Below are 27,998 nucleotides of genomic sequence, written 5' to 3'. Positions count from 1 at the left end.
CGGAGCTGAAAAAGTCTGCACCAAAGAAAACGGTGTGGAAAAAGTCTGCGCCGAAGATGTCAGCGCCGTAGTAGTTGAAGGTGTCTGCACCGTAAAGGCAAAGGTCTGCCCTGAAGGGTATGGTGCTGTAGTGGAAAGTGTCTGCAATGGCAATAAGGACGGTGCCAAGAAGAACTGCACCAAAGCACATGTCGGTGCCGAAAATGTCTGCACCGTGGAGTACAGAAGACTCATACCTGGAGCTGAAGGTGATGTACCAACAGTACCGAAGAGGACTGAACCTGTATTGACGGTGCCGTTAGGGGTTGCGACAGAACTGTTGGAACCGTAGCTGTCTGCACTGGGAACTCTGGTGCCAGTATCGATAAAGGAGACATGGCTGTAGTCAAAATCATTTGGGGAGGTGCCGTGCCTGTAGCCGACAGGGTCACAGGGGGCAGCGCTGGAGTAGTAATCAATTTCATCTTTTTGTGAGTCGACTCCCTATGATCTCCAGAGGGAGAAGAAGGGAGTGACTTTGATGAAGAAGAGGAAGAATGCCTCTTGTGGGGTTAAACAGGAGGGGGTGAGCTCAACAACCCAGAAATAGCCTCAGCGAGAAAGGAGACTTGACGTGACCTTTCAAAATTAAGTTATTCTTCCTCTCATTGAGAGTCCTGGTAGAGAAATTTTTACAAATCCCACACGGAGGATCCACAGCCAAATGAGCGACATTAAGACAGTAGAAACATAAGTCAAGGCTATCAGAAAGCAGTACCTTATGGCCACAAACCTTGCACTGCTTGAAACCAACAGAACTTTTCTTATCCGACATAACTGGTATGGAGAAGAAGCACAGTAGCAAAAGGAAGAATAACGGCTACCCAAGAAAAGGGTAAAAAGCAAAAAGGAAGGATTACCAATGATGGTAATGGAGAATTACCACAAGGTAAGAAAAGGGGGTAATAAAGGGAAAAGACTAAAGGGAAAAGACTAAAGGGAGAGAGTCTAAAGTGTGTGATAGAGTAGGAAAATATTAGAATAAACTTTTGAGAAATATTTAGAGTAATAACAATATATAAGATTTCAAAAATATTAGACAGCTGAGAGAGTGGCTTGACACGGCTGTACAGCAACGTGGCAAACAAGATCTGAGGTAACAGGGAGCAGAGCATTCTGGGTAGGACCTCGGCTCAAGAGTTTTTGGCTGACGTGAGCTTGACATTGGCCAGCTTGGTTCCAAGGATGGAACCAATAACGCATCGGTAAGGAATGAATGAAGATTAACAACATCAGATCTATACTTGTGGTAAAAAGGTTGTAGTACAGACACAACATCAGCCCACTGCCCTCCTGGGAGGCTGGAAACTAATGAATGGTAATGTGTTTAGGAACCAAATAATGTCCTGGACCTTAGTCTTCCAGAAACAACCCTGTAAATAAAATATGCCAAAAACAAGAAAAGCCCAATTGTCCAATGACTGGCATTTGCAAATGCATGACTGCAACAAACCTGGGGTTCCTATTGTGAGGCTGCCAGCCCAACTGTCTGGAATCTTGTCAATAATCATATGTCATTTCTGAATATTAGTATGATCCATAGGCTTGCCTTACAAATGTAAGAGAACTATTTGATATGTGTGTATATTAAACTACAGGTGCAGAAGTGTGTGTTGAACTGTATATTATGTACTGAGCTTCAAGAATGTAACCACAGTGTACCCTACTGGAAATGAACAGAAATGTATATGGACTATGTGCCTGTGCAAATGTGTGTTTTCATGGTAGAAGTTGGAACATACAGAGTTAACTTGCAAAACCTCAAGAAAATGTGGGGAAATTGTTTTACAATTCTGTTCTCTGTTTCAGCTCAGAGTAGACACAAATTCTAGAGCTGGAGGTTTTCCTATTGTCTTGAAACAGAAATAATTACTAGGTTTCAAATGTAAAAGTGTTTAACTGTTTTACGACTTCCAGTTCTAGGCAAACTTCTGAGAGATATGTACCTCTGACACAGAGGTGCTAAATTATAAGTTTATGTTAGCCTGGGAACTGAAGGCAGATGACAAAGAGTGATGTCATCCCAGCTAACTCAGCAGTAATGTGTATTATTAATTTAAGAATGATCTCAGAGAGTGAATCTGTGCATTTTGTATCTTGTCTTGGATCTAGAAACACCAGGTCTATATCAGAACATCAAAAGTTCATACTTTCGAATGTTCTTAAATCGACCCCTATTCAGCGAATGCTGAAACTAGTGAAACAACAGATAACCAAATTTTTTCCTAGGGGAAGAATTTGGTTGTCTGTTTCTGTCGTTTTGCTATTTTCAGAGCTGTGGTGGAAAGTTACAGGTCGGGTTCAGGTAAGTGTGTGATTGGGCGTGGGTTAGCTGAGTTAGGGTTGGGGAGAGAGGGAGGTATGTGTGCGATTGTGTGGACGTGAGGGTTAGGGCGGGTTAGGTGAGTTAGGGTTAGGGTGCGGGTGAGGTGAGTGCATGATAGTGATGGACCTTAGGGTTACGGTTTGGGTTAAGGTAAGTGGATAGTTAGTGGTGTTTGTACAGTTTAGTGTAGGGTTAGCTGTAAAATTTTGGGTGTATGTGTGTGGATTGCTACTTGTTTGCTGTGCTTCTCTTGTGTGTATGTGTTTTGGGACAGCAAATCTTTTCCCTAGGAAAAAATTTGATGTTCTGAATGTTCGATGTTGTCAGTGTTCGCTGATTAGGGGTCGATGTAAGAACATTCGAAAATGTGAACTTTCGGTGTTCTGATATAGACCCAGAAACACCCATTCAGCATTTCTCATCTGCATTTGCCTTGCTCTGTAAGTAAGACTTAGGTATAGTATTTCTTTTACAGATAGTTAGGAATATAGTAAAGATTAGTTTAGATGCTTTCTGTATTTATTTGAGACTGTCCTGCAATTTTGTTTTAAAATATTTCCTTTGATTCTGAACTCTGTAGTCACTGTGCTGAGTTATTGAATATTGTCTTGTTCTTTTATTATTTATTATTAAATATATTTAAACATTTTAATTGTGGCTGGTTTGTTTAAAGATATTTAAGCTTTTAGAAAACTTTCATATGTATTTGGGGACACTGTATAGGCCACTCGTACATAACCTTGGCCTTGGTCATACTTACCATTTAGATAATAACAACATTACACAGGAAGATTGGTCACCCTTTGGGAAGGGCCTTAAAGTAGCTGATAAGGGGTTCTGGTAGCAGTGCTAACTACCTCATGGTCTGGGCAGAAGGGGGCATAGCTAGTAAACCTGTGCCAGCCTTTCCCAGGTGTGTGTTTGTGTATAAATCAAATCTCATAGTGTGTGTGTGTGTGTGTGTGTGTGTGTGTGTGTGTGTGTGTGTGTGTGTGTGTGTGTGTGTGTGTGTGTGTGTGTGTCAGCTACTTGGGCAGGGACATGAAGCACTAATTGGACAGAGAGAGTGCTGGGAGAACTTGGCTTGGAACCCTGGCTAAGGACTCAACTCTAAGCTGCGGCAGTGGGGAGTCATATTGGTGATCTGGAGAAAGAGGGAGAAACCAGCCTCAGACTGATTGATCTCTGTGTGCTCTTAAGGGAAATTGTACTTTACTGTGTTTGTACTTGTCATCCTCCCAATGTTTACGTCCCTAACTGGTGCTAGTGGTGGGGATTGAGGCTCCTTGATTACTCGGCCAGTGAGGGGGCATCACACCATACACTTTGTCAAAAGCTTAATTCTGCTAATGCCTGCCTATTCATTGTACCCTAATTGTTGAACTTCCTTTCATCGAACATTTACATCATCAAAACTTTTTCTTAGGGAAGGGAGTTAGTTGGCCATCATTATAAATTTGCCCTTTTCCCCAATGTAGTGGAATTTTGGAGTTGGTATATATAATTGGGGGGTATGGGGGATGCAAAGCCCTCACCTTGGTGAGATTAAAATAATGTGTCATTTGTTACGATTGCTCTGGTGGCCAAGTAGTTTCATTCCCTTGTTAAAAGTTTAGATGATGTAAATGTTCATGAAAGGGTACTCGACGATTAGAGTTCAGTGAATAGGCATTCATGGAATTATGTGACAAAGTGATATAGACCCTCAAATCTGAAGGGCTTAAGCAATCACCTCATCATAACTCAGCATTAGACCTTGCTAGGCAGCAAAAGATATACTACCATTATGATGAAAATGTGCAAAGACCTTCCTAAGGCATGTGCTGATGGCTGCTTTTTTAATCAAGATGGAAACAAGTACAGTGGCTTGGCATGAAGACAAACCATGCTCTCCTATCTCCTATCAAGTACCAGCTTTGATACCAAACTAATTAATATGCCAAGTTAGCAGCTATATATAACTGTACCAACAGTAGTCCATTTCAGTTTTTAGGATCTTTTAATGCTAGAAATAATTTGCTTACGTATTTGCCAGGCTGGAAAGTAAATACCATGCTCAATGGTAAAGGAAAAAGAGTTATACATGCTGAACTAATCCTAGGTAGATATCAGCTAGTGCAAGATTGTGGCCTAACAAAGTATTGGAAAAAGGTCAAAGGCTACCCAAAAGTGCAGGGAGTAAAATAAGCTGGAAATGATCTAGTTGCTACTCTAGCAATGGAAGGTGGCATAAAAGGTAAAGCCTGGGAGTTTACTCTTTCAAAGCAAGTATAGACACAGTTACCCATCAGCAGAAAAGGCAGGGACAGAATTAACACTATTAACTAATTAACTAACACTAGGTAAGACTGCAATCCAAATTGTAGCTTGCTACAGATCCCCCACCATACCCCAAGATTCTCACTACACCTTTCTAAACATACTGGAAAATATTAAGATAGAACCAAACACCCTAATACTGGGTGATTTTAACTACCCTGCCATTAACTGGGAAAACTACTCATGTCCCAACACCTTTGCGCAACGGTTCTTGGAATTCATAAATTCCAACACCCTGGATCAACTAATCCATAGTCCCACCAGGGGCTCCAATATCCTAGACCTGGTCATTACCAACATGGGAAATCAATGCTCCACACCTATGGTCACCCCCTCGTTAGTCAGGTCTGACCATAAGCTTATCACCCTTAACATCCACATCCCACCCCCACCCCCCAGTACGGAAACCTCCATAAAAAACTTCTCCAAAGCCAACTTCATGCTACTCAAGTCAGAATTGACAAACTTCATGACACCCATGCAGACAGGAACTGAAAGTTCAACTGCTGAATCCTATACTAAGGCACTGTATGAGCACATCCGCTCATGCATGAATCGTGCCATCCCAAATAGAACCAAAATGCTCTCATCCAAAAAAAGGAAGCCAATCTGGTGGTCCCTGGCTATAAACAAACTTTACAACAAAAGGAAGAAACTGTTGCAGAAAAGAGGAAAATCCCAGGATGCAAAAAACTTCCTTACCAGCCTCAGTAAGAAACTGAGATCCCTCATAAAATCCTCCAAAGCTAGTTACGAAAATAAAATTGCCAAAGATTCCAAAGACAACCACAAGGCATTCTATAACTATGTCAAGAATCTAAATGGCAATGCTCAGATCTGCTCTGAGCTAAAACAGAATGGCATTAAATATACTGATCCCAAGGATATTGCCAATATCCTGGCAGATCGATTCAGTGCCAACTTCACCCCCCTCTCACCCCCTAAATGGCCCATCTCAGTACCGAAAGATTGCCAAATTCTGGTAATAACGGCCACACAGGTAAAAAACACACTCTCCAAAGCTAAGAATACAGCAACCATGGGATCAGATGACATCTCGGGCTGTGTACTACATGAACTACAATATGAACTGGCACCTCACCTAAATGTCATGTTTAATCATAGCCTCACCTCAGGTTTCATGCCCAATGAGTGGCGCAGAGCTACAGTTATCCCACTCCACAAGGGGGGATCCACCTTGGATCCCGGAAACTACTGTCCCATCAGTCTGACAAGCCTTATCTGCAAGGCCAAGGAGCGTATCATCATGGAACTTATAAACAAAGACATCGGCAACCTTCAAACACTGGACCCCACCCAGTTTGGGTTTGTGAAGGGCCGATCTTGTCTCCTGAACCTGACTGACTTCTTCAAATCAGTCTCCAGAGCCATGGACAAGGGTAAGGTGGTCCACACAGCCTATCTAGACCTTGCCAAGGCCTTTGACACCATCCCCCACTCTGGAATCATAGATAAACTTACTAAGCTGGGCATTAATCCCTACGTCACCCAATGGGTTGCTAACTGGCTTACTGATAGAACCCACACTGTAAAAGTAGCCAACTCCAAATCCAGCTCCAGACAAGTGACAAGTGGAGTACCTCAGGGTTCAGTCCTGGAACTGCTCTTGTTTGGCATCTACTTCTCTGAAGTACAGGCCAAACTAAGGGACTCTGGATAACAAAGTTTGCATATGACTGCAAACTGGGAGCCATTATTGAATCCCCAAATTATGTGGATACTCTACAAAAGGGCCTTACAGAAACAGATGCTTGGTGCCAGAGCCATGGGCTCAAGCTCATTGCCAAGAAATGTATAGTTATCCCCTTTGGGAAAAAACATGTACCCATAAATTACCATATAGGTGGCAGTACACTAAACACCGAAAGTGTGATAAGAGACTTAGGGACACAGGTGGACAATGGTCTCACCTTCGATAACCACATCGCCACAACAGTCAGGAAATCCTTCTATGTGGCACATCTCATCATTAAGGGCTTTTCATTCAGAAAAAAGGAGGTCATTGTCCCACTGTACTCATCCCTCATTAGACCCATTATAGAATACAATGCCCCATTTGGTATGTACCTCTCAAGACATCTGCAACAACTGGAAAGGCCGCAGAAATACCTCACTAAAAGAATCACAGGGCTAAAGCAGATGCCCTACGCTGACCGCCTTAAAAAACTCCAGCTATACTCTGTCACATATCGTCTACTCAGAGGCGATCTCTGCTTAACATACAAGGCCATGTCAAACCCAGAGCTGTTGGACATGCTACACTTAAAGAAATCCCAATCCCTCAGAGCCACATGCTCCAGGGATCTAAAGCTTGTCATCACAATAAACAAAACATGTTGGAGGGATAGGTTCCTGACCCTGAGACTCCCCAGACTCTGGAATAGATTGCCCATACATGTCACGCAGAGTGCCTCTTTGGCCCTCTTCAAAAGGAACCTTGACGATTGGATGGGAGAAAGGAAATTCACCCCGTGGATCACATCAGTCGCCCTGCTAGACAGGGATCCAGGGAAGTAAATAGTGTGGGAAGAAATAGCCACAGAATTGTTATGGCTAGGCATGTATAGGCCCTAGGGCTGATAGCCTAGTACCAACCTATGAACTTGTATACCAGCAGCCCTGATTTTGACTTGGTAAAAAATGCAGCAGGAAATGAGACTGTAAGAAAGCTTTATTGTTTCATTCAAACTCCAAACGTGAATAAGCTTATTAAAAGTGACCTACAAGACAACCAGGATCTTAAGGCAATTTGTAACCAAAAAGATAGATTTCTGTTAAAGGATGCTGTCTGGTAAGGAGAGGTAACAAGTCACATAGATTCCAGTTAGTAGTGCCTTGGTGCACAGAGGTGTCATGCTAAGAGTATGCTCATGACGAACTAACAGGAGCCTATGGGGGGGACCGAAGAACCTATGAGACACTAAAAGATGTAGCTTACTGGCTTCAAATGTGCAGTGATGGTACTAAGTACATACAGGGATGCATAACATGCTGCAAGTTCCAGTCAATTTCCCCTAGACATAGGGTGCTCCTTCAGGAAAGAAGAATCACAATATCCTGGTCTGGCTTCTAAATTAACTGGAGTGGCAAAAGAAAATGTCAGGAAAATGTTGGGAGTGCAAAGGAAGCTGCATGTGTTCCATCATCCAAGTCCTCAGGTCAGGTCACAGCAAATCATACTATAATCCATATACTAAAGAAGTACCTCAGCTCTACAGGAAAGGAATGGGATGTTAATTTACTTGCAGTGTTAATGGCCATCTGTACTACACCCAATAAATCTACAGGTTTCACACTCTTTAAGATGATGACTGGTAGGAGAATGGTGCTGCCTTTGCATCTTCTGTATACTACAGTTGATGCAAGCTTGGGACATGCCACCACTGCCCATGATTATGTGACTGATCAAAGACAGCACTTAAAAGAAACCTTTGCCTTTGCTCATAGCAATTTGAAAAGAATGTGCAGGCCTACAAAACCTATTACAACGGAAAAGGCCAAACCAGAGAATACCAAATTGGCAACCAGGTACTCTATTTTAATTATAACAGGGGAAAGGCAAAAACAAAGAAAATTCTGCCAAGCTGGGCTGAAACATTCTTAATAAGAAATAAGATTTCCCTACTGGTCTATAAGATAGAAATAAACAGAGAAGGCACAGGCAAAGCTGTACTTAAATGGCTTTACAATAATCATATAAGACCTTTTCTTGAATATGAAGCAGTCCTGCACACAAGCTCATAAAATGGAAAGGAAGACTCTGCACAATTGACAGGTATAGTGTAATATAAAAAACAACAAAACTCCACCAAAACAAGATTCTAGAAATAAAACACAAACACCATGAGCTAGATGAACCACCAGGTATACTTTAATCCTGGTACCTGGGCATTTCGCCTTCAAGGGATAATTCATTGTGAAACACCAACATTTTAAATAGCATTACATTTGAAAGAATTTCCCAATAAAACAATTATACAATTTTTTCAATTAATTAATTAACTATTACAAATACATCGACTTTGTGGTGTTTGTGTTTTATTTATAGTGTAATATAAGACTGCTAAGTGCCCAGAAGATTAAATGGTACCTCTCTTTCTCCTCTCTTGTTTTGAGTATTGAATGCAGATAGCTGTAGTATCTACATTCAATAGGGAGAAATTGTAGGAATATCCCTTTTAACTGAAAAGGAAAATAAATACATGTATGATTTATATTGTTAGCTGTGGTCATCATTAGTTTTATTGCTTTTGTTATAGCTGTTATTATTGATGCTACAACTGAGTATTGTATGCATAGTGCCTTTGTTACTGCATCTTAATTTTGCCTTCATATATGGTTGGGTATTAATCTGGATATTTCTTGGCATATTGTGTAACAAACATACTGAAAAACATATGGCATTTAAAATATTAATCCTGGCTTCAACAAAAGGCATTCAATTAAAGTTTGTTTTTCTAGCAAAGAGGCCTCTGGAATGTTCCGCAACAAATATACAACACAAACCTGAAACCTATCTGCCTAATATCTAAATGGGGTATCCTGTCCAAAAAGGTGTCATAAACACATAAAACCACTGAGCTTATACATGAAACTATATACCATTTTGCTTCTTGGACATTAAGGTGTCAAGAGATCAGAAAGGAGCAACCAACTCACAGGATGTAAAGAAAGAGATCTTTGCAACCCCCTCCTATTTCAAGAAGTGTTGTTAATCAAAGATATAATGTCCTGTGGTAAAATAAACAACAACAGCAAAGGCTGGACTTCATCAGCTGCAGACAAAGAACAAACAAAACTTGCAAACATTCTCTGCCCAGAAAAGATACATACGTATATTCCAGTGGAACAGAACTTAATCAGTCATTTTGGGTCAGTGACTCTGAGGTGTTCTGTTCGGTCAGACTTTTGAGCAGTCAGCCAGATACTTCAGACTTCCGACTTTCAGATATTCATCTTCTTGTTCCAGTCACTCTTGGCTGGGGTGCCTTCTGCGTGGAGTCTGCATTTCCTCCCTGTGTTTCTGTGGGTTTCCTCCAGGTGCTCAAGTTTCCTCCCACATTCCAAAGACAAGCTGTAGGTGGATTGGACATCCTAAATTAGGCATAGGTGAAAGTGTACACGTGAGTGTGTGGTGTGGAAGAACTACCATGGCACGGCTAGCCACCTGGCAGTGTAAACCTTGGCTGCAGAAGTGACACCCCAGCTCTATGTGCAAAAAAGGAATAAGGGGTTGTGGATGGAAGGATGGTTCCAGTCACACTTGCCTGCTGTTTGCAAACAATCACTGAAAGAGCCCTACTGAAGGAGTGACATAGCTTTCTACACCCTGGCAAACTCTAGGACTGTCATATCCAAAAAGGAAGATCCATTTTTAGTGAGGGAAAGTGGAGGGTGCTAGACATGGTATTTACAAGGACTCCCTGCAACTGAACTGTACCTTAGCCAACAAGAACAGCCAGTATCCAACAGCCAGGAAGTATCACCTGTTTTGCAGATCTCCCCAACAACGGAGAATGCAGAACTATGTCACAGTGCCAATCAAGGACCAAAAAACTTTAAGCATGGACAATAAATTAGTTTGACTACTTGCTATTTTGCATGCCCTACCATACTGACAGGAACTACTGTAAGTAAATTTGATGTTTATCTGATTTCCACACTGTACAGCAAGTTAAGTTTTATCAACTGATGCCAACTCGAAATTAAATTAATAATTTATTTATGTGCTAATAAATGTTATTTTTATACAAAATTCAACTTGGTGCACATTAGCTGTTTTAATTTTGGCTTGACTGTAACCTAGAACAATAGGATTTGGAAAGGAGGAAAATAGGTGTTGACCCAATTTATTGTCACTCGCAGTATAAAGTATTACATTTCAGCCTAATTGTTCTGATAACTCCAAGTATCTGGGCATTCACCTTCCTCCCAAACTTCAAACTTTAGTAGACATCAGTCTCATCTTGTTCTGGGATAAATTACATGTCTGTGAAGATTTACTAAAGAAGACAGGCTTTTTCCTTATAGCCAGAGTTGCTACAGTGAAAACGTTCACTGTCCCTTTGTTGTTCCATGTATTTCATCATGTACCTTTTCTAGATTGCCACCCTGTGCTAAGGAAAATTTCAGTGTTGATTAATGAGTTCAAAAGGGCAGTTTGGCTTAGCAGAGTATTGGAACTGGTAACTGTGGCACCTACATTGCCTCTTGGCCTTGGAATACATCACTAAGGCAGACATGCCTATGCGCACCTCATTAGGGCAGGTATGCATACGCATTTACAGTCTCCCAGCTATTTCCAGGTAGAGGCACCATTGTGGGTGAAATCTGAGAGGGTGGATTATAAATTTACAGACAGTGTCTGCCTTGAGTTGCTATACTAGGTCATTACCTAAGCATCTGAAATATTGGCATAATTTAGTCATATAAGAATACACATAAGAGAATATACAAAGTATAGAGAAAAACAGCAAAGTTTGCTGCTTGGCAGTCCTGCTTGAGGGGCAACTCCATCTCAGGAAGAAGACTTCCACTCAGATTTTTTACGTGGCAGGAATAAAGGCTCAAATAGCTGTCAGAATTAAAAAATGGGGGTAGACTGATCAATGGCTATGGAAGACCTCTAGACTTTGAAGGACAGATGTGGGCTGGTAACAAGGACTTTTGGAAACAGCTGCCAATCATGTATATATTGAGTACATCACCTTTTAAGAATTGGATCATGAAGACTCACTTTCCCTTAGCAGCCGGTATGAGACCTATGATGGAAAATGCAAATCATTCATGCCTTGTGAAATCAGCTAGTGTTGGTCAACTTCTCATTATGAAAGATGTCATCCTGGCAGAAGAAGGGATGCAGAGGTGGTTAAACCAGAGGTTAGGTGATGTTGCAGCCCATCGGGTGCAAGAATTCATCAGCCTGGTAAGGAAACTCAGGCAAACCCCATACTTCTGTGGGAAGAGTTTATTATTTGTTCAAAATGGGTATTGGCCCCAACAAGATAGCTCCAACTGATCATTTCTTAATAGAGCTATATTCTCTGTCCACAAGCAGAACATATAGGGCTATATGCTCTGCTTGTGGACAACATGCACTCTCTATGCTGCATACATTTTGGTACTGTAAGCAGGATCAATCTATGTGGCACAAGATAGCCTATAGCTTTTCACTTTGGCTGCAAATCCTGATTCCCTTAGCTGGCATCATGGCATAGAGGGATAAAGCCCTAACTACAGTGCAGGCATCTGAGCTACTGGCAGGTAAGAATGGATCAGTCTATCTCTGAGGGGTAGAGCATGCATTTGGGTGCACCTCTCAGTTGATAACTGGAGGTGGCCAGGGCATTGTTCTAATGTAATTGGTGGGTGAGTGGCTGATTCACTGCAAAGCTGGGATGATACACCAGTGCATGCTCACCTCTGGATACCTACAATTGTATATGGTGGGCAGAGAAGTTAGGACATACTCTCCAGTAGCAGTATGATGCTGCATCAGTGTTCTCAATTTCCTCACCAGCCACATACATGGGTTGGTTAGACACAACACGGGTTAGGCAAAGGAACATCTGGTAGAGCTGGTGAATGACAGTGGCTGGCAGCAGTTAATAGTCAGCTGTGGAGAACCCCCCAAAATCATGATCCCTTTTCACCGAAGGCTGTGTGTGTCACACCTGTCCCATTTATTTGGATAATGAGATCTATTCTTGAGAGTATAGATTTGCTGCACTAGTCACGGTCTTCACAGCTAAAGAATAAAAAAGACTTAAATCCATAAAATGGGTTGAGGTAAGTCAATGACATTTAAGAAAAGGATGTTGGAAGATTGCTCCATCACAGAAGGAGATCCAAATGGGGAAAATAGTTACTATGCTGAGTATTTAAACCTAGAAGATATGTGGATTGAATCAATTAAATTCCTTTAGGCCCAGCTAAGGTTCAGAAGGCAGCACAAAAAAATTAGTGTAATGTTCAATGCTATAATGCCTTCCATACTTTTAGACCAGCTACTGCACAGGTGGGGGTCTGAAAGTGGAAAAGTCTCAATTTACGTCAAAAATAAACATACTTAAAGGCTGGCCAAATAGCATAATACATTTGAGCCTCTCCATGTCTAATATGCCACAAGTAAATTCCCTCACTATATCCTTGAAAGCAATAGGTTCCCTTCCATGACCATGGAAGCCCATACTATATACTTGAAAGTGCTAGAGACACTCCCCATTGAACTTGATTTATTTATGTGTGTATAATGACACTGACAGACAGGACTGCTTTAACCAATAGACAGTGATATGGCTGACTCACACATGTATGATCACTGACAAGGCTAAAGGATTTTGATCCCTTCTCCCTTTGGGGGTTGGCAGAATGGTTAAGGTGTTTACCAGATAAATACAAGATGCAAGTTTTAATTCTTCACTTTGGTAACATTCTGGTTATTGGCTAGGTATTTAACAGCCTACATAGTGATTAGCTCAGATTTACCTATATAGAGACTGATGCATGGCGATCTATGCCTAGCCTACAAGGAATCCACTGATCCCACACTGACAGTTTTATGAAAAGAGAAAACTATAAAGCAATTAAGACAATAAGTGTCGCTGTTAGAAGAATATAGAAGAGGCCACAGATAACAAAAATACTAAGAAAGATAGACATAATGCAAGCAATGCACAGTATTAGAAAAGACCAGGATCTATCATGCATTATTGCAAAAAACAAACTAAAAATATCAGCTCAGGTGGAAAAACTCGGAAGATACACAGATAAATATAAAGAAAAAGTAGAAAATAAGCAATCTATTGATATCCCAAAAATGTTTTACAGAGAACTGGGAAACAAGGTAAAAGGAATTGGAAGACCATCAAAAAATAGAGGAAATAGAAACATTTTGGAGAAGTATTTATGAAAATCCTGTGGAACATAAGAAAGATGCTAAATGGATAGGTAAAGTAAAAGAAAGAATAAGAAGTTTAAAGGTACAGGATATAGTAACAGCCAGAGACATTGAAACAAATTTAAGAAAAGCCTCTAATTGGAAAACCCCAGGCTCAGATGCAGTACCTAACTTCTAGTTAAAAGTATTAACATCTTTGCAAGAAGATTTAGCTATGAGTAAGAGCAATTTATATGCGCACCCTAAATAGAAACCAACCTGGCTAACAGCAGAAAAAGCAATGCTCCTACATAAGAGTGAACCTGCAAGCTACCCGAAAACCTATAGACCAATAACTTGCCTTCCAATGACGTATAAACTATATGCTGGAATTGATGCTGACAGAGTTTATAGTCATTTAGAAGAAAACTTAGTTATGGCAGTAATAAAAGAAAATCATATGGAACAAAGGATCATTTGTTGTTAAATAAAGTCATAGTGGAGAACTGTAAAAAGGGGAAGAATCTAAGCATGGCATGGATTGAAATTTATTTTTAAACAGAGTAATAGAGGGAAGTGTGGAAGGTTTGGAGGGAAGTAGATTCCAGGTTTTTCCAACAGTATTAGAGAAGAGAGTGTCTCCAGCTCTATTGTTTGATTTATTGATATTTACAAGAAATTTTTGTGAAGATCTTAGGGACTTCAGGTTATAGTAGGGGTGAATAAGGTTAGATAGGATGGGTGTCTTGGCAGGTTGATAAAGTATTTTATGGGCGATGGCAAGTTGATTAAATTTCAGCTGCTGCTGTAATTCAAGCCACCCTAGATGCTTTAGATTAATACAGTGGTGTGTTCTGTAAGGGTTACCTGTGGCAAACCTGGCTATATTATTGTATGAGTTTTCTAGTTTCTTAAGGTTACTTTTCGACAGATTAGTAAATATGGGTGAGGCATAAAGAAGGGTAGAGATTAGATGGGTGTGGGCAATAGTTATTCTAGTTGCAGGAGTGAGGAAGGATTTAATCCTATAAAGAGAGCCTATTTTTTTATTAGTAGTTTTCAAAGTGTTGTTGATATGGGTGTCAAAGTTAAGGTTGTTGTCTATGGTGATACCTAGCATTTTAGTAGTAAGATCTTGGGATATAAGAGTACCATTATTGGATGTTACAGTGAAGTCTATTGGGGGAGATTTACTGGTAGGTGTAAAAAGGAGAAGTTTAGTTTTTTTAGGGTTTAGTAGGAGACAGCGTTTTGTAAACCATAGTTCTACAGAGTTAAATATGTCTTGTGTATGGAAGTGAAGTTCAGATACAGAAGTGGCTGAGCATATAAGTGTAGAGTCATCAGTGTATTGTATACATGTAGCTTGGGAAACTACTTGGTGAAGGTCATTGATGAATATAGAAAACAGGAGAGGGCCCAGTATGGACCCTTGAGGGACACCAATATTAACAGGTAGATGGGTAGAAAGAATGGTGTTCCAGGGCACAGCTTGATGTCTGTCATTTAAGTAAGACTGGAACCATTTTATAGCTAGTATGTCAAGTGACAGAGATTTGAGAATGTTTATGAGTATATCGTGATTTACCATGTCAAAAATCTTGGACAGGTCAATGAAAAGTGCAGAAGAAAGCATGTTAAGGTTATGGTTTTTGTTGATGGTGTCTATAAAGGAGAGGAGGGCAGTAGTAGTGCTATGGGAAGGTCTGAAACCATGTTGGGAGTTGGAAAGCAGGTTATTATGGAGAAGGTGTCTAGCAATTGCCTGTGGATACATCTTTCCATGATCTTAGATAAAGGAGAAAGTAGGGCTATGGGACGATAACTGGAGAGTTCAGTGGAGTCTCCCCCCTTATGAAGGGGAATAATATGAGAGACTTTTCAAAGTTTGGGGATATATCCTTCAGTGATGGTTCTATTGATAAGAATGGAGATGGGGTAAGCAATACATTTGGCTGCAAATTGTAAGTATTCTACGGGTAATTGGTCAGCAGAGGGAGTGCATGGTTTGAGTTTTTGGATAAGGGTGAGAATGAATGCTGTTGGGACAGGTTGGAAATGAAATGGAGGTGGTGGGTTAGTGTCAGAATTAGATATAGTTACATTTTGAGGAGAGAGCTGACTGGCAAGAGTTTGAATTGTTTTGGTGAAAAAGGTATTAAAGGCATTAACAGTTTGTTTGGGATTGTCCTTGTCAGTGCCTTGTGGGTTAGGTGTGATGGATTGACTGGGATGTAATAATTGATTAATACTTGCCCATAACTTTTGTGGTTTATTATGGTGGGTCTGTTGAGATTGTAGGTAATAGTTTTGTTTATCGGACAGTATAGCTTTTTTTGTTTCATTTCTCAGTTGTTTGTTGTTTTGGATCAGCACGGTTTTTAGCTAAGCGTGATTTATTCCAGTATTTATTTCCGAGATGGATTTTTCGTTTAGTTTCCTTAGAAAGCCAAGGAGCGGATTTAGGTCTTATCCAAATAGAGTGGATGGGAGCATGGTGGTTGAATATGGCTAGGAAATTAGCATTAAAGTAATCAACAGCTTTGTCTAGAGAAAGGTGTTTTAAGGGGGACCAATTACATGCTCCAAGTTCACTTAGGAATAGATCCAAGTTGAAGTTTTTCTTGGTTCTGATTGTCCTAAATATGGGTTGAATGGGTGGATTGGTTTTAAACCTGATAATGTAGGTTAGTGAGTGGTTACTTATGTCATCAGGGAGGGTTCCAGATTCATAAATCTGGGGTTGATTATTAATGAGTATCCAATCTAAGGTGCTTTCTTTCTTATTAGTCTTGTTTATACTAGTAGGGCAGGTAATAGTTTGGGTAAACCCATAGAGATTAATATGGCTAGTAGGGAAGTTGTTGTTGCAACATTTCCAATCAATGTTAAAATCACCTAATATTATGGTTTCTTGGGGAAGGTTTAGACATAACCAGCAAAGGATGTTTTCAATTGTAGTAATGTTATTGCCTGGAGGAACATAGATGCAGATAATATAGATAGATTTGACTGAGTTTAGCTGAAGCTTGGTAATAAGTATCTCAGCATTAGTGTCCTGATGAGGTTTTTGGTTGAATATGGTTATTTGAAAATCAGATTTGAATAGAACTGCTACTCCACCACCTTTCTTGGCTACACGGTCAAGACGTAAGATGTTGTAACCAGGTGGGATAACTTCATTGTCTTTAGTTACAGGTTTTAATCAAGTTTCTGGTAAACAAATAATATCAAAGGAGTAGAGTTCCAAGAGAGCATGGAGTTGTGTTATTTTATTATTAATGCTACACATCCTGTAGAGCTGATCCAGTAGTTATGGACACACATAGCCAGTAATCTAGCCTTTGACCATCATGTGTCTACAGCGGTGAGGAAATCATTCTATGTTGCACAACTTATAAACAAAGGTATGCCATCTAAGTCCAAGCAAATCATTGTTCAACTGTATTAGGCATTCATCAGACCTATAATTGAGTACAAGGCCCCCTTTGGTATGTACCTAACCAGGCACAGCCAACAACTGGAACATCCACAGGGTTTCCTCAGTAAAAGAATACAGGATGTAAGTAAAATGTCCTATGCAGACTGCTTCAAGGCCCTATCCGTGTATTCTGTCTCCTATAGGCTTTTAAGGGGTATGCCTGGCATACAGGGCATTGTCATATCCTCCTCTAATGGACCTCCTGCATATCCACAAAATAAACAACACCAGAATTACCCATTTTAAAGACTTAAATCTTGGCTGTGATATAAATAGGACCTGCTGGAGAGACAGGTATGTACCCCAGAGACTACCCCATCCATAGAACAGGCTCTCCATCCATGCGGAGCAGAGTTTCTTCCTAACTCAATTCAAGCGCAACTTGGACAATTGGATAAGAAACCAGAAATTTATCCCTGGCTTGGCACCTATGTCTCTAATGGACACAGGTAACCTGTAAATGGTTCATCTCCCAGGCCCATGCTTATACTTATCAAGGGTATCAGAACTTGTCAGATATATGGGATGCATGGCTAGGCTTAAAAAGGCCCTTGTGTTCGTTAGCCCAGTAAACACCTATGAACCTATGATTACATTGTATAGATCTGCAATCGTGGGACTGCAAACATATCTGCTGACCTCACAAGACCCAAACATAGTGAAAGTTTTGAAACATGAAAAGAGTAAATCTAAAATGACTTCTCTGCTTCATCTGGCAGAAGCATACTGGCATCAAGCAGGAATGGAAATCAAACCAGAAATAGATAAAAATCAGGCAGCAACTAAATGTGCCAAAAAAAAAAAAAGAAAGAATATAAGGTGAAGGACCAAATGCAAGGCAAGAAATGTGGAACATGCATAAACATAGTTGCAAGTACAGAAAATTTCTGGAAGAACCTTGTGTTTATCAGGGACCGACACAGTAATGGTTAAGGAGAGGCAAATTCATACCAAGAGATGAAACGTTAATACTGGTGGCACAAGATAGTCAGCTATTTACAATCTGGTTTACAAAGTCCATTGAACATGTAGGGGAAACAGGCAAATGTAGGTTTTGCAAAACAGAATTGGAAACAGTTGCACACCTTGTTGCTGATTGTGACATACTAATTGTAGAAGGACTGTTTACTGATAGGCATAATAATGTGGCAAGACCTTTGCACTGAGGATTGTGCAAACATTATGGTACTGAAGTGGCTGAAAAACACTGGAAACATAAATGCCACAAAGCATCATAGAAAATGATGAAGTCTACATTACATGGGATCACCCATTACCAACAGTTCAAAAGACAGATCCTAGAAAACCAATATAGTTGTCCATGAAAAGAAGACAAAAGAAGCATTGATCATTGAAATTGCTTCACCCATCTTGCGTACAGAGAGACACAAAGTCATAAAATATCAGGATTTGTAGGCAGAAATGACAGCAATGTGGAAGAAAGATACCCAGACAGTTCCAATAGTAGTAGGAGCAATGGGACTTATAAAAAAGAATCTACAATCATATTTATATATATTACCAATACATGTAACTCCATATGAATTGCAGAAGGAGTCATTACTGGGAACATTGTGGGTGCTGCGAAGAGCACTTCTGGCTGATATCAAAGACTGAAACAATACTAATTTCAAGAACTTTAATCATACTTTGACTAAGGAATGGGGACCATTCCCATCATGGTATTAGAAACCAAAAGATAGATCTTTTGCATATCAGCAAAACAATTACCATCAGAAATAACTGATCTCAGGACCTAAATTTTGTCTGCCACATAAACAGGACATGTTGGAAGGACATGTATGTATCTCAAAGACTACTCTTCTCTAAAACAGGCTTCACATTTATGCACAGCAAAACTTATCCCTAACCCTATTTAAATGTAAATTGGACCAATGGATGAGACATCACAAATTTACCCCTGCTTGCCACCTAATGTACAGGGGCAGCCATTGAGTACCTGATGTGTATAAGCCTATATCTCAGTCATAAAGTTCCTTTCGGCATTGACACATCAGCAATATTTTGGCAAACTGTGGGTATGTTTGGCAAGGCTTAAAATGGCTCTTATGCTCCTAACCTAGTTACCACCTATGAACCTATACAGTCACCTGTGTAACAATGTCAACTGCTAGGGATGGTGTAGTGCTGTACCAAGATACTTTAATTGCATTTGGCTTTGCGTTGGATTTTGAAGTTGATTACTTTGTGGTTATGGAATGCTTATATACATGGTTGCTGTAATAAAGTTTGCTACAAGTATTTATTTTATTTTATTTTAGTTTACATTTGTTAACTGGGAAAGTCTGACTGGAAACATGTCTTTTTTCACTGGAGGCCCAGGAAGAAAAACTCCAAGTAATTGAAAAATTAATACAATTGCATAAAAGTCAAAACATTTATATGAAAAAGCACAGGAGCAAATGTACTCTATACAAAGTGGTACTAAAAGCAAACTTTCCATAAATACACTAAATTTCATTCAGATTATACATTAAGTTCCGGTCAGAATGCATTTAGTAGAGTTATGTTTCGGATAATAAATATTAGAGTTCAATAACCGGTGAGAGATTTACATTCAGTTTTATAGCCCAGCAAATAGACAAATAATGTATTTTATAAGTAATTTTGTGGAAAGTTATTTAACCAGGGTTATTGCATGAGCATAGCCAAGATTTAGATAGATGTGTTTTAAGTATTTTTTTAAAGTGGAGTGTGTTAGTAGTGTTGGTTAAAAAAAATAGTTGGGTAGTGCTTGGCTAAGTACTCTATAATCAATGTAGTTATAGCATCACATAGTTCTCAGGGTTGTGAGATGGGTGGGGTATACCATGGCATGCTGGTGAGCAATGGTGCATGAATGTGTGTGTATGTGTGAAGTAGTACAACCTACCTTTGGGATTAGTATACACAGAACACAGCAGGCTGCTTCGGTAGGAATGTTCAAGAGTTTGCCAAGGTATCCTAGAGAACAAGGAAGTTAAAGAATTACTGGGAGTCTGGCTTTAGTAAGTTGGGTGGGGCACTGTGAACCACCTTGGTGACCAGGGTAGTTAGGTCATTACAAAGATCCTGGTTTGCAAAGTTATTGGACGGAACATACCTAGGTACCCTGATCAGTAAGGTTGTTAGAGCATTACAGAATACATGGTGTAGTCAAGTTTGTATAGAATCAGAAGTTTCCCAGAGAAGGGGGATTTGTGTGGAATCATAGAACATAATAGTTATTAGTATGTGAGGCCACTCATAAAGTACCACAGCTACCAATGTTAGCGCAAACATGAAATGACACAATAAATACAATTGGAGCTTGTACTTCATTTAGTTACTGTATATTTGGTCATCATATTTACTGGCGCTGACTAAGAAAATGGCAACTTCTCTCATCATTTTTGTGTTTAGTAGATTTTTATACATAGCAATATTTAGTAGTTAAATAAATGAAATGATAATATCTGCATAATAATAGAAAATTAATCCACAGTGTATATTACAAGAGTTAACTACTTACCTGTGTTCCATTCAATGTATGGAGACCAGTCACTCCATTCTCCATTATAATTTATCTTTGGCATAACACGCACTTTTGCAACATAATCAGCTTTTGCTTCCAGTTCACTGTTTATTATTATGAAAGATTTGTCGTTAGAGCTCTCACGAACAGTTGAATTCTGTTGAGAAAAAAGCTATCAGCCAACTTGCAATTGTGTATGCAAACTTAGTAGCTCTTCTTAAGCCAGTTCCATTACTTAAACAGACTACCCTGGAATATGCCCTGCTTATTATAACCTTCTATGCAGATAAGAGACTGCCCACAGGTTTGCCCTTCAGCTATCCTCTTTCTTGCAAAATTATTTCACTTAGGTGCGGCACTGGCTTGTTCACAATAAAGTCAGCAGCAACACTTCTGTGCTCAAGTTGTTTACTATTTCTAAAAGGCTATGTAAGATTTATATCACTGTTATCTCCAGTCGTTCTAGTAAATTAATCCTTTTTAGAAAAAGTACAGTTGTGTACACTTACCATAAATGTAGATGTTCGAGTATATTCACTGTTGCAGTCATCATATTTGGGTTATCTGCTTGCAGTAGCCCTCAGTCGGCCTGATTATCAAAGTCTTGGGTCCTGCCTTGTTTGCTGTTTCATCTTCCATGACGTTAGGTAGTCAGGGGTATAAAGCATGCAGTCGACATCATTACATCAGTTTTTCTTGCCCCAGATGTCAGGTGCCCCCATAATGGGAATAAATTATATACAAGGTTACACCTCCAACAAAAAAGCAAATACACCAAAAAGCTTTAAGCACAGTAAAACAAGAATAGAGGTATAGTCAATAGAAGTCAGAGGGCTGGAGAGAGGGTAACCAGGACTGCAACAGTGAATACACTCGGGCATCTACATTTATGGTAAGTGTACACAACTGTACTATGTTCTTCGTGTTTCACTGTTGCAGTCATCACATTTGGGTAGATTCCCAAAGCTAAGGGGGGGAAGAGGTAATTAGATAGCATTAGGACCAGCTATAAGGCCCTGCAAAACTGCAGTGGCAAAGCCAGCTCTGGATTAAGAAAAAATTGGCAAGTGGTAATGCTTGGTGAAGGTATGTACAGAACTCCAGGTAGCAGCTTCTAGGATGTCTCCGGTAGGGACTCCTCTGAGAAAGGCTGTAGGGGTAGATGGAGCCCTGGTTGAATGTGGTCTTATCCCCTGTGGGGTAGGTTTTCCATGGTGCTTATAGCAGAAATGAATGCAATGGCCTATCCACTTAGAAATGGTTTGCTTTGAAATGGCCTTCCCCTCTGCCCCTGCAGCAAATGCAACCAGCAGCTGTTCAGATTTCCTAAGAGGCTTAGTCCTGTCCAAGTAAAATCTAAGTTGTCTATGCACATCCAAGGAGTGCAGTATTCATTCCCCTTTGTTCTGTGGATTAGAAAAGAAGGTTGGCAAATGAATGGACTGATTAAGGGCCACACTGGATACCAACTTGGGCATGAAGGAGGGGTTTGTCCTGAGGGACACCCTGTCCACATGAAAGATGATGAAAGGCTCCACTGCCATGAGGGCCTGTAATTCAGACACCCTTCTTGCTAAAGTGATGGCTAGAAGGAAGGCTGTTTTCCAAGAAAGGAATTTCAACTCTGCATTTACAGCTGGATCAAAGGGAGGTAGAGTGAGCTTTTCCAATACAAAGTTAAGGTCCCAGGCTAGAGTAGGGGCTCTCCTGGGTGGTCTTACATTTTTGGCCCCTCTGAGGAACTGCTTCAGCAGTGGATGAGAGAAGAGGGGTGGCTCTGTATTGTAATGAGCTGAAATGGCTGAGTCATGAATTTTGACGCAAAAAAAGGAAAGGCCCTTGTGAAGCATCTCAGTTAAGTATTGAAGAATACGCTGTAAATATGGCACTGCTGTGCCCATCCCCTGAGTGTATCTCCCGGAACATAATCTTTCCTCCAGAATGACATCCATCACTTTGCTTACTGAGGGATGGAAACAGAGAGATCAGGTAATTAGCCAGGCTGCCAGGTTCAGGGTTTGAAGCTGTGGGTGCAGAACATGGCCCTCCTGCTGGGACAGCAGGGCAGGGGTCTGAAGCAGGTGCCATGGTGCCAGCAGGGACACACTGCACAAGAGGGGGGGTACCAGTGTTGGCATGGCCAGTCTGGTGCAATCAGTATTGTCCTTGGTTTGACCTGTTTGATCTTTAGTAGCACTTTGGAGAGGAGAGGCAGAGGGGGGAAGGCATAAACTGATAGGTTTTTCCAGGTGGAGGACAGGGCATCCACTTTCCAAGCTTGTTTGTGGGGAGTCCTTGTGCAGAATTTGTCCAATTGGTATTTCTGGTGGGAGGCAAACAGGTCTGTCCCTGGGCTCCCCAATTTGTTTCTCAACATGTTGAATATCTTTGGCTCCAGTTTCCACTTGTGTAGGTCCATGAGATTTCTGCTCAGGTTGTCTGCAAGTGTATTTAGCTTTCCTGGCAGGAACTGAGCATGTAGGTGCACTTGGTAGCTCAAGGCTGTATTCCACAGAGCCATGGCTAGTCTGCAGAGGGGGTATGAGTGGGTTCCTCCCTGCTTGTTTGTGCACCACATAACAGTGGTGTTGTCCGTCTTTCCAATAATTGTCCTGGAAGAATGTGGTCCTTGAAGGCGGTCAGAGCACTCTGTACAGTTAACATTTCTTTTTGATTGATATGCAGGTGCATTTGATTTGGGTTCCATTTGCCCTGAATGCACTGCCCTGCCAAGTGAGCCCCCCCATGCATAGTCTGATGCGTCTGTTGTTAGGGTTTGGGTGGCAGGGGGTAGAGTGAATGGCAGTCCCTTGTTTTTGTGGCAGGCCTCTGCCCACCAAAGGAACTCTATCTGTAGACAAGGAACCATAGAATAGGACATAGGAATCATTGATTCAAGATCCTGAAAATGCTGACACCGTAGGCTTTTTAGATATCATTGTAGTTTTCTCATATGCAGTCTTGCATATGGAATTAGTAGAATGCAATAAGCCATGAATCCCAGGGCTTGCAGTATTTTCCTTGCAGATAGCTGGGTCTTTGTGGCTAGCAGTTTGAAGAAGGCTGTCAAACTTGTTTCTCTGGCGTGAGGTAGGCCATCTGGGAAGTTGTATTCAAGCTTGCTCCCATAAATACAATTTGTTGGCAGGGTACAAGATGTGATTTCTTTTCATTTATGGTGTACCCCAGAGAAGTTAGCAATTTCTTTACAAATGCCAGATGATTTAATAGTATGTCCTGGCTTTCTGCCTGCATTAGACAATTGTCCAGGTATGGGTATATTTGAATATTTCTTTGCCTGCAAAATGCAATTACTGGAGCTAGGCACTTTGTGAATACCCTGGGTGCAGTAGATAAGCCAAAGGGCAGTGCAGAGAACTGACAGTGCATGTAGTCTGCTCTGAAGCATAGGTATCTTCTCAAGATTCCCTTATAGGGATGTGCTGGTAAGCTTCCTTTGAATCCAGTGTTGCCAACCAGGTATTTTTGCCTAGCATGGGAAGCAGCTGATGAAGAGTTAGCATCTTGAATTTTGGGATTACCAAAAATGTGTTTAGGATAGACAGGTCCACGATAGGACACCAGGAATTGTCTTTTCTGGGTACCAGAAAAAGTCTTGAGTAGAAACCTTGCCCCCATTCTTCTTCTGGGACAGGCTGAATAGCGCTGATGCTTAAAAGAGAGAGAACTTGCTTTTGAGCCTCTGCCCACTGATTTGGGGGTAGGTCTGGCCAACCGTTTGGGGTTGGTAAGGAGTGGAAGTGGAATCTGTACCCTTGGGAAACTATATTTAAAACCCATTTGTACTGGGTAATGAGTTTCCAATTTTTTGCATGCAGGGCAATCCTTCCCCCTAAAGGAACAGTCAGTTGAGCAGGGCTTGGAAGGTTTAAAGTTAAGTCATTGAGATAGTTTACCATAGGGGGAGTCTTACTACTCCCTGCTTTGGAAGTGGGAGCCCCCCACTGCTTAGGCCTGTGAGTACCTTGGGACTGAAGCCTGGGTGGTCTGTTGGTTCTTGGTTAGGACTGAGAAGGCCTGGAAGAGGCAGGAAAGGACCAATTCTTAGAAGGCCAATGCCTACTAAATCTGTGAGGCTGTACTTGCAGGAAATCTTTAACAGTTTGCATAGATTTAGCTTTTTCCTCCATCTTTTTAAGTACTTCTTCTGCTTTGTTGACAAAGAGGTGGTCTTGGTTTAAGGGAGCATCCAGTAATTTAGCTTTAACATGATCTGGCAAAGATTGCTCCTTAAGCCAAGCATGCCTTCTAAGTACAGTCCCAGTGACAGCAGCCCTGCAAGATGCCTCTAATGAATCAAAACCACATTGCAAAGTATGTTTTCCAACTTGTTCAGCAGAATGCATTAAATCCTGTAAATCTTTATTTTTAGCACAGTCAGGCATTAACATAATTTTTTGTTTAAGCAATCCAATAATATGCCGCTGATACTTTAACATATGAAACTGGCAGTTTAAGGCCCTAATGGCCAAGGTTGCAGAAGTGTATAACTTCTTACCCCATCTATCCAGCACCCTGGAATCTCTATCAGATGGGGTAGGATTTTTGGCAGTAGTAGCCTTAATGCCCTTGGGTCCCTGTGAAATGGTCTCAGGATCCGCAGAAGGACTTTTAAAGAGGAACTTGTGAGAGTCAGGTACCCTGTAATACCTTTCAGGTTTTCTGGGAGCAGGAGGTAAAGAGTCAAGGGCCAGGCAAGATTCCGAGAAGGCATCATCTACAATGTCCAGTACAGGAGGGATAGCTAAAGGTCTGTGTTGAGGCAGGAGTAAGAATTCCCTAAGCCTCTTTTTGGAGTCAGAGTAATCCTGGCTTTCCCAGCAAAAATGTTCCCTAAGAGTATGCAAGGTTTCACCAAAAGAGAAATCCTTTGGAGGGGAAGCAGAGGGAATGGAGTCCTTTGCATCAGAATTCACATAGGTAGATAAGGGCAAATCCTGGTCATCAAAGAAAACAGAAATTTCAGAATCCTGATCAGAAGAATCAGAAGGAAAATCAGTCCTAGGTCTCTCAGAGGGGGAAGGGTGGCTTCCCCTAATTAGAGTAATAAGGTCTTCAGCCATTCTTATTTGTTTTTTAGGCATAGGGGCCTGACCATGCATCTGGGCGTTGGTTTTCTAGGCATGGATTGAGTTTTTGGCCTTGAAGAAGAAGGAGATGGCGTCAGTTTAATATGCAAGTCAGTAGGCCTGAATACACCCTCAGAAGCCGGTGCCTGCACAGTGGCTCTGGACCCATCCAAGGTAGAGACATCCGCAGGTTCCATAGTCGAAGAAGCATCTCGCAGCATACCAGACTCCGAATAGGTCTCAGTAGAGGCTTGCGAATCTGAAGCAGCAGGTATCAGGGGCTGCAAAAGTGCCTCACTGAGTACCGGCAAACTGGCGACTAGCTTAGGAAAAGTGTTGTTGGCAACTTTGGACCTATGTGGTCTGTCTCTGTCTTTATCTTTGCATTTTTTCGGAATGTCAGCAGTCAGGTGGCTTACCGAAGTCATTTCTGGATAATTGAACAGAGTACCAAAATATTTAGATGTGTAAATGAACCAACGACGAATAGTACGGGGTTGAGGTACGTCGTTGTCTGGGCCTAAGCAAGGAATGCAGTACGAATGAAAATCTTTATGAGTTATTTGCTTTCCACAAGAAATACAATTGTTAACTTTTACTGACATTGGTTTAGAGCAAGAAAAAGGATCCCCAATCGGGTACTTAGCTTAGCTGAAGACTTTGGATCTGAAACTCGAAAACGAAAATTTCAGGAGTTGGCCAACCAGCACTTGTGAACTGCTTCTGCTTCGGGAACCCCACGGCAAAAAAGACTGATGTAATGGTGTCGGCTGTATGCTTTATACCCCTGACTGCCTGACATCATGGAAGACGACAGTAACCGATGCAGGACCCAAGACTTTGATAATCAGGCTGACTGAGGGCTACTGCAAGCATATAACCCAAATGTGATGACTGCAGCAGTGAAACACGAAGAACATCAGCAGAAATATATTGGTGATATTACAGACAGCTTTTTTCCCTTTACACCACGACTTAGGACTTTTTTCAATGACTCTTCCATCTATTTTATCCTGCAGCCCAGCCCTGAAGCCCTATTTCCTAAGCGTGAATAAACATTCTCTGTAATTGCTCCCCTTTCAGGTCAAACTCTGCCATTTTCAAACTCTGTGTAGTAACACAGCTATCAAATTGAATTGGCCTATCTGTAAAAAAAAAAAAAAAAAAAAAAAAAAAATCTTTCTTAAAATTAGATCCTACCTCTTTGAGTGGTCTCCCCTCCCAAATTTTCAATTTCCAAGACTTCTCATTATTCAAAAACATGTTAAAAGAGCGCTAGAGAAGTAATACTAAATGTTCCTACTTCAGAGACTCTGTGCTCTCCATGATATTTTTTCCTCTTTAGCTTCTTATTAACTGTTTAACACAACTCTGTAATCTGCTTACTCAAGTATCTCTCATTTAGTTTGAGTGTGTTATCTATTTTGCTTATACCTTTTCCACAACTATTTGTTTAAATTGGTTGAAATGTTGGGACCTGCTAGAGTGAGTACCAAAACTCAGAGAATGAATGGCCAAAAAAAGTGAACTTACAAATAGCAAGTGTGAGATGAACATTTCTCAGAATATTCCCTTTTCTCTGAGGTATGGTGATCTTGGAGTTCATATATGTAAGTTTTTTGGGGGGTGGGGAGCTTGCATCCTCACATTGGAGAGTATAGGGAGACATTCTCCCCTTCAAAAAAGAAGTTTAAAGGAGGAGAGCGATGTTCAAAATGAGTGCGGGGAACAGGGAAAAGGAAAGTGGGTAGGCATATAACAAGAAACCCTGCCGGATGGAAGCATAGACGTATTAGCCCCCATGATGCCTTTATGATACATGACTGGTGCCAGCAAATACCTTAATAGTTCAGGGAATAGTAACATGGCTGGTAGACCTGGCATGGATGGGAAGCATTAGGGTAAGGGCCAGTACCATGAGGTCCGAGGGGACAAAAAATATTAAAAAATAAAAATAAAAGACTCTTTCAACCAGACCCCTTAAAGATGCCCACTAAAGGGTGACTTTGGAACATTCTCAGATCAAATGAAAATAATCTGTAGTTCAGATGAAACAGATCCAACACTTCTTTCAATAAGTGTTGCTAGTCTGATTCTATCTTTCATAGGAACACTGCCATCTATACTAACTTTCAAACTAGGTAATCAGTCAAACCTATCAAGTTAACCTTACATGCCCATACCTCTCAACCTGGAAACATCAATAATATTGATAAAGGTCCATGAAAGGTAGTACAACTGGCCACAAATCTGGATGCCAATTAACATAAAATTTGCATACAGTCATATAACCACACTCATTCCAATGGAATTGTGGGATACCAACATTC

At 40.8% G+C, this 27,998-nt stretch overlaps 1 protein-coding gene across 2 annotated transcripts in view; it reads right to left on the bottom strand.

Moving 5' to 3' along the window:
* The window catches only part of LOC122816783, a 796,947-nt gene that overhangs the window by 281,321 nt on the left and 487,628 nt on the right, over positions 1–27,998 (bottom strand). For both annotated transcript variants that reach the window (XM_044089804.1, XM_044089805.1), the window contains one exon: positions 20,576–20,735. In XM_044089804.1, the coding sequence (XP_043945739.1) occupies positions 20,576–20,735 (160 nt within the window). The remainder of the gene's footprint in view (positions 1–20,575; positions 20,736–27,998) is intronic.

Source organism: Protopterus annectens, chromosome 12.part0 (genome assembly GCF_019279795.1).
Source record: "Protopterus annectens isolate FY-2018-M chromosome 12.part0, PAN1.0, whole genome shotgun sequence".
Taxonomy (NCBI): domain Eukaryota; kingdom Metazoa; phylum Chordata; order Ceratodontiformes; family Protopteridae; genus Protopterus; species Protopterus annectens.
Note: the sequence above shows the minus strand (reverse complement) of the source record. Positions and strands in the feature narration are given on the sequence as shown.